The sequence below is a fragment of the Geosmithia morbida genome (genome assembly GCF_012550715.1).
Source record: "Geosmithia morbida isolate 1262 chromosome Unknown scaffold_3, whole genome shotgun sequence".
Taxonomy (NCBI): domain Eukaryota; kingdom Fungi; phylum Ascomycota; class Sordariomycetes; order Hypocreales; family Bionectriaceae; genus Geosmithia; species Geosmithia morbida.
The window spans coordinates 959412-966984 of record NW_023336190.1 but is presented as its reverse complement, the minus strand read 5'-3'; the positions used below and the strand labels follow the sequence as shown (position 1 = coordinate 966984).

Sequence of the window (7573 nt, the reverse complement as noted above, 5' to 3'; positions counted from 1 at the left end):
TGCTGCTGTAGAGAGATGATGTCCTTGCGTGTACGTCGACGAGGTATAGAGTGGTTGATACTGCGAGAAAGTAGGGTGCTTCGTCCGTGGTCGCGATATGCGGTTGAGTGCGGGGAAAGGATGGGAGAGAGAGGAGGAGGAGGCGAAGGGAGAGGTCAGTTCATAAAAGGCTTCGAATTAGTGGCGTCATCTAGCAGGCAGCGGTGGCAGGCGCTGGAAAAGCCAAAAACATGGGTCACTGGTGCATGTGATTGATAAGATTAGATCCCGACAGCCCAATAAACTTTGACGCAACTGGTATCTTTGAACGCAAACGGCTACACGAGCGGACGGCTTTGCACTATTTTTCCTCTTTGGTCGTCTTTATCCTTGCTTGCGTCTTAGTTGCTTCAACATCCATTGATTCCTGTCCGGTTTTGAGGCGCAATGTTGACTCCACGCAGCTGAGGCGGGGGGAGCATGGGCAGAAAGTGGATTTGGGGACCCCCGGAAAACAAAGAGGGAGCACACACCCGGTACGGTCACTTTCGTGTTCTGTGCCAGTCCGGATGGTGGTCAACATGAGTTGATTGACCGGGTGGGTTGATTTGGTCATAGACCGATGAAGAGATGACGCCACACATGTCCGCAGCTGGCTGGTCGAGACCCCTCCCTTGCAGCGGCACGGAGTAGATAACACCTCATATGGACGACCGACGGCCACGAAGAGAAGACAGACATGTCGAAGTGTGCTCTCGACTTGATATAGCCCATCGCATACCAATACCAGGGACACAGACCCCCGTGACGGGTTCCCGTGGTGATGTTTCCGTGGCCCAATGTCTCGGAGAGGAGAGCGGTGGCCTATCCCCTGTAGAGCTTGGAATGCACCAGCACTGAATCCTGCTACGCAGCGAGGCTTTGGATCGAATCATCGAGGCAGGCTAGTAATACTACTCTACCGTTATTGCATGCATCAACCTACTTCCAAGTACCACCCCAAGTTCCAGGGGTGTCCAGCCCATTTCAGCTGACGTTTTAACGGAAGAACCGATACGCTGCGCAGCCTGTTTGTTGCTGCCCCAACGCGGGGCGTTTGTTGACTTTTGTTATTTTCAGGCGTCGTTAGTGCATGCCCCGCCACTGACGCCGCCCGCCGCCAGTTGTTGTTGCCAGAGTCGATGACCAGCAGCTGCCCACCAGTTGCTCGTGCACTGTTATTGTTGCCCCCCCTCCCCTCCCAATCCCCCTTCCCAAAGTTTCCCCTCCACCAGACTTTGGGTTTGTGATCCACCTCGTCACTCGTCACTCGTTACTTGTACGCCCGTCTGTCTCACCATCTCTCCCTCCCTCTCTGCCCTTCTGTTGTCCTTTCTCCCATCAGAGAAAAAAAAAAGCATTTGCATTCAACCCCATTGTTAGGCACTACTTTCGTCCGCCCCGTGTTTTTTATTCACTTGTTTCTTGTCCTTATTCCGGAGAGTGACGATTGCTTATTGTACACATCATCATAAAGCCATCATCGTCATCATCAACACCACCTGCCCTGGCCCCGTCGGTTGTTAACGGCGGTAGACCAGCTGAGCCAACAGCAGACCGCCTCGCACCGACCGACCGATCGACCACTTCCACACAATGGCTTCCTTCATGTCCAACTTCTTCCCGGGCGCCGGCAAGGCCTCGGACATTTCCGCCCGCCCTTCCACCCCCAGCAAGCATAACAGCTTCATCGAGCCCTCCAACACGCCCCAGGGCAGCCCAAGCAAGAAGACGGCCCCGCCTGGCGCTCACGACCTGCCCTCGGCCTTTGACCACGCCATGAACCTTGGCAGCGGAAGCAGCAGCAGCAACAAAGCCAACGGCAGCAGCAGCAGCAGCAAAAATCCTTCTTCGAGCAGCGCCACCAACTCCCCCGTCAAGCTGACCCGGCCCCAGAGCGTCGTCACCGCCCCGCCGCTATCCCCCACCAAGTCCAAGGCTCAGCCGCTCGACGAGGCCAACACCAATGTCGATGATAGCATCGTACACAAAAACCCCGTGTCTGGAAACCCTGTGAAGAAGCAGGGGCAGGAGAACACACCCCCCGTCCCTCGCCTGGCTCCTGGCGATGCGCCCGCCCAGCACAGCCATGCCGCCCTGTCGCGTCAGCAGCACTATGAGCCTAGGGAGAGGACTCATGTCCAGACAAAGAGGTTCAACACCTCGCGCGGTCTCACTGCGGAAGAGCGCGAACTGCTGCAGAAGCCGAGCATTCGTAGACTGACCAATGTCACCCAGCTTTGTATGTGCCACCCCGCTCTCCCTGGATCGGTCGACATTTGCTGATAACGTGTCTTCGCGCGCTAGACTTTCTCGACTACTACTTTGATCTCCTGACATACGTCGGCAGTCGACAGAACCGACTAGCCGCCTTTAAGTCGGAATACCCGCCGCCGCCCGAGACAGACGAGCAGACATTCAGCCAGATGTGGACCAAGTACGCCGGCCGCGAGCGGGCCAATCTGCGCAAGCGGCGCGTGCGTCTCAGGCAAGGCGATTTCCAGATCCTGACGCAGGTCGGCCAGGGCGGCTATGGCCAGGTGTTTCTGGCGCAGAAGAAGGACACGCGCGAGGTGTGCGCTCTCAAGGTGATGAGCAAGAAGCTGCTATTCAAGCTGGACGAGGTGCGGCACGTGCTCACGGAGAGGGATATTCTCACGACGGCGCACAGTGAGTGGCTGGTCCGACTGCTGTATTCGTTCCAGGATGACAAGAGCATCTATCTTGCCATGGAGTATGTCCCCGGCGGCGACTTCCGGACGCTGCTTAACAACACGGGTGTCCTCTCGAATCGGCACGCCCGCTTCTACATTGCCGAGATGTTCTGCTGCGTCAACGCGTTGCACGAGCTGGGGTACATCCACCGAGACCTCAAGCCGGAGAACTTCCTGGTGGACTCGTCGGGACACGTCAAGCTGACCGATTTTGGGCTGGCGGCGGGCATGCTGGCGCCGTCGCGGATCGAGTCGATGCGGGTCAAGCTGGAGCAGGCGTCTGAGACGTCGGTGCCCTTTGGCAAGCCCATGGAGCAGCGCACCGTGGCCGAGCGTCGTGAGAGCTACCGTAACATGCGCGACAATGACGTCAACTACGCCAAGTCGATCGTCGGCTCGCCGGACTACATGGCGCCCGAGGTTCTCCGGGGCGAGGAGTACGACTACACTGTCGACTACTGGAGCCTGGGATGCATGCTCTTTGAGGCGCTGACCGGGTTCCCTCCTTTTGTCGGTTCCACTCCAGAAGAGACTTGGCGGAACCTCAAGCACTGGCGGGAGGTGCTCAAGAGGCCCGTATGGGAGGACCCGAGCTACTTTTTGAGCAACCGCACGTGGAACTTCTTGACGACGTGAGATCTCTCCTACTAACCCCCCCTTCCCTCCCTCCGAAGGAGAGCATCACTGACATGTGTCCCCCACCTACAGAGCCATCAACTCTCGCAGCCGCCGGTTCTCCAATTTCCAAGACATCCAGTCGCACGCCTACTTCGCCGAGGTAGACTGGAAGACGCTGCGGCAGACGCGGGCGCCATTTGTCCCCGAGCTGGACTCGGAGACGGATGCCGGGTACTTTGACGACTTCTCCAACGAGGCCGACATGGCCAAGTACAAGGAGGTGCACGACAAGCAGCAGGCCCTCGAGACCATGGCTGACCGCGAGGAGGAGATGAGCAAGAGCCTGTTTGTCGGCTTCACCTTTCGACACCGCAAGCCGGCCACCGAGGAAGGCGGCACTCCGCGGAAGCGCATCCCCGCCACCATGACAGAGGAGGCAGAAGAGGATGCCACTACATTTGGCACCATGCTCTAGAGAAGTGGACGTGCGAGGGAGACTTCCTTGGTTTAGATTTTTCTCTTCTTTTTCTTCCTTCTTCTTTCTGTCTTGAGAGTTTTCTCTCTCTCCTCTTCAACTTCTAATTGACCATGACCATCCTTGGTTTCTTAAGTCTTAGCCCCCCCCCCTTTTTTTCTTATTAGTCTTGTAGTACTTGCTCTTTCTTTTTGGTTCCTTCACTTCGTTCTTCATCACTTGCTCCCTCTTTTTTTCCCCTTGCTTTTCATCCTCTTGGGCTCCGATTGTCCAAAGACATGATGGCTACATCTTGCATACAAGTTCTTGTTCTTTATGGAGTTTTTTTTTTTTTTTTTTCTTTTTTTCGTTAATTTCGTCAAGAGGATGCAGGATGGGATGGGAGATCATACAAAAAAAATGATGTCGGAGTCGGATTGGACTGGAATAAAACTTCTTTTCATGATCGATGCAATTGCCGTTGCTGTTTGCCGCACTGCCTGCCACTGTCATTTGCCACTGCAAGCGTAGCCAAGCCAACACCCAGTAGGAACCACCAGAGGCAACAAAAAAAAATACCAAATCACTCATGAATTTTTGAGCATGAAGAGAGAGAAAAAAAAGTCTCGAGTTGAAAATAGATTGAAAAAAAGGCTCATACAAGAAGAAAACCCGATACTCCTTCTACGCTCCCCAATGATATCATTCATCCGTAACCAAGCCCCCACCCCCAGCATCACCATTCGAGTCGGAAAAACAAACATCGACATGAACCTTTGCAAGATGAACAGAACAGATATCCCTCCCCAAAACAAAAGCAGGAGCAAAGGGGGGGGGTGGAAAAGAAAGTTTAAACGATAGATTGATTCCCTCGCCAATATAAAGCAGGTAAACCCTCAAGCTCCGAAAAAATCCTGCCAGAAAATGATACAAAGAAATATGGTGTATAAACGGTAGAGAGAAAAAAATCACTCGTTGCTGAAAGAACAAGAGTATATCGAAAAAAAAGAAGAAGAAAAAGAGGAAATTCATCAAGATAACGTGCCACAAGGGTTCAGGTCAATCCGTACTATAGGCAAGGGACAAGTAGGATGCCAGTGACTGCACTCGGATCATAAAAAAAACTCGTATCCAAAACGTGGCAAGTGTTATGTATGTGTGTATGTCTGTTGTGGTGGGTGTTGGGGGGGAGGGGGGGGGAGAAGAAAAAACGCCTGATAAGTTTGTCAAGAAAAAAACATAAAAAAAAATGAATCAGGGGTATCAAACAAATCATCAGTCCCGGGGGATCCAGACATGAAAAATTCAAAAGAAACTCCCCCCTATCACAGACTCATAGTCAACCACTCCCACTCCTGGGGACCGGAAGACGACGCGGGGCTCCCCATCATGGGCTTTTGCTGACTTGCTCCACTCATCTGCACTACGTTGGAACCCATCATCGGCCGTTGCTGCGACATGTGGAAGCTATTGGGCATCATGCCGCCCGGCATGATGTGCATGCTGCTTCCCGTTGACGGACGCCCGGCCGCCTCGTTGGACCCGGTCGAGTTGCTCGGGCTGTCGAGGTCCATGCCCAGAGACACCTCGGTACCGCTCTTGCTATGCCTGCGCTGACGTTTCGACGACGCCGTCGAGCTGCGCGCCATCGAGGCTCCCGGTCCGGGGGCCGTCTTGGGTGGGGCGGCTGCGATGGGCACCACGCCCTTGCCGCCCATGGCCGCGTTGGACGACGTGGTGCTGCCAAAGTGGCTGTTGGGTGTGCTCCCGGCCGTATTAACCGAGTTAGCACCGGCGCTAGCGGGACTCTCGACCTCGTTAGCACTACCCGCCCGAGTAGTCGACGGAGGCGTGGTAGCCTGCTGCTGCTGCTGCTGCTGACCGTGTACATTCACCGTCTTGGTCGAGTTGCTGTGCATGTTGGTGGTGACGGTAGGAGAGGTAGAGGTGGGAGAGGTGCTCATGTTGGCTGTCATCTTCGAGTTGCTGACGGCGGCTGGTGCGGCAGCCTCCTTGGCCGTGTTGGAGATGGAGAGGGTCGAGTTCTTGCGCGAGGCGGCGGCCGATCCACCCTTCTTGGACCTGGTGCTCGTGCTGCCCACCGCCACGTTGGGACCCGATCCGCGGTTACGCTTCTTGATGACGTCCGTCTTCAGACTGAGCGGTCGAACCACACCGTGCAGCTTCAGGAAGAGGCCGCAAGCGTTGCAGAGAGGCTGGCCCTCGGGGTTCCTTCTCCAAAGAGGCGTCGTTTGGGTAAAGCAGTTGGTGCACGTGGTGGGGCCGTTGCCGTCGCCTTGACCGGCCGCCTGCAGGTTGGAGCTGGAGCCCTGTTTCGACATGGACGGCGAGGCTGGGCGGCTCGGGACGACCGACGAGAATCCAGACATGGATCCCGGGCCATCGCCGCCGGGCGAGTTCGGGAGCGACTGGGCCAGGTGCTCGAGGCCGCCGTGCTTGGCCAGCTGCGAGGGTGTCGAGATGTTGCGGGGGATCCTCTGCTGCCTCTTGTCGCCGGTTCCGCGGAACGACTGAGAGCGGCCGAGGCCGTTGCTCTCCCAGTCGCCATTGTCGAGGTACTCGGTCGTGGTGCCGCCGATGACGACCTGTTTACGGGTCGGTCCACCGGGGAAGCGGGCAGCCTGCGTGCTGAACTGACCAGGCAGCGAGGCGTCCCAGCCCAGAGATGGCTCGTCCATGCTGCTGGAGAAGTCGTTCATGTTCATGTTGCGGTCGGAGAAGGCGTTGTTGTCCTCGTCATCCGAGTCAGCACCAAAGGAGAACATGTTATCCTGGCCCATAGAGACGCTCGGGGAGCCGAGAGCGTGGTCGGGCTGGAAGACCTGGGCCGGGTCGATGTGGCCAAATGAGCTGGAGGGGCCGCTAAAGGCTGAGATGGAGTCGGGATTACCAGGGGCAGAGAACATGGAGTTGCTGCTGTTGTTGTTGCTGCTGTTGCTGCTGCTGCTGTTGTTGTTGTTGTTGTTGTTGTTGTTGCTGTTGCTGTTGCTGTTACTGCTCGCACCGTTGCTATTGCTATTACGGTTGTGGTTGTTGTTGTTGTTGTTACCACCAGCTCCACTACCGTTGACATGACCGGGCTGGGAGCTGCTGTACATGAACTGCTGATTCATCTGACCACTGGGGTTGGAGTTGTGACCTTGCCGGAAGCTCTGGGAGCGGCTGTGCTGGATATCGTGGCCTCCAAAGTAGAAGCCGTCGTTATCAGCAGCCGGGTGCGGCGTAGAGACGGTGGACTGATAGGCGGATCCCGGTGGTGAGTAGATGTCGGCCGTGTTCATCGAGGACGAGGGGACAGAGGAGCCATTGTATATGGTGGAGAAGGGGGCGTTGGGGACCATGGGCGATGTTCCGGGGGAGAAGAAGCTGTGCTGGAAGGGTCCAGCCGAGGTCATGATGGGGTCATTGTCCATGAAGGTGTCGAGATGAAAGGGCGGGCCCTGCTGATTGTGGGAGTGGTTCATGTTGACGTGAGGGTTGGCATCAAGAGAATAGTCGCGGAGATCAGAATCTGGCTCCAGGTCGTGTGCGCCTGGTGTGTTGCAGTTGACGGCAATGACATGGGGGGAGAAGTTTGCAGGACGTTTCCGAGTCTAAAGGCCGAGGTCAGTCAAGTCGACCAGTCCGTGAGAGAGTGACCCCAGAATGGGCATAGGCGCTAGAGCAGCAGGCAGATAGATAGACAGACAGAGAGAGAGAGAGAGAGACATGGGCCAGCAGGTAGTGTGGTAAGGTGGTGGAAGTGCAT

The 7573-nt window shown here is 56.0% G+C and overlaps 2 protein-coding genes across 2 annotated transcripts in view; one reads left to right on the top strand and one right to left on the bottom strand.

Annotated features, from left to right (window-relative positions):
* Positions 1-1614: 1614 nt before the first annotated feature.
* GMORB2_5230 (Serine/threonine protein kinase) lies at positions 1615-3825 on the top strand (the record flags this gene model as incomplete). The annotated part of the gene is made up of 3 exons (XM_035467204.1): positions 1615-2260; positions 2326-3364; positions 3441-3825. The coding sequence occupies 3 exons, from the start codon at positions 1615-1617 to the stop codon at positions 3823-3825; spliced, it is 2070 nt and encodes a 689-aa protein (XP_035323216.1).
* A 1304-nt stretch (positions 3826-5129) lies between these two features.
* The window catches only part of GMORB2_5229 (uncharacterized protein), a gene marked incomplete at both ends in the record, with an annotated part of 4472 nt that continues 2028 nt past the window's right edge, over positions 5130-7573 (bottom strand). Inside the window, one exon of the mRNA XM_035467203.1 lies at positions 5130-7418. Coding sequence (XP_035323215.1) covers positions 5130-7418 — 2289 coding nt within the window. The remainder of the gene's footprint in view (positions 7419-7573) is intronic.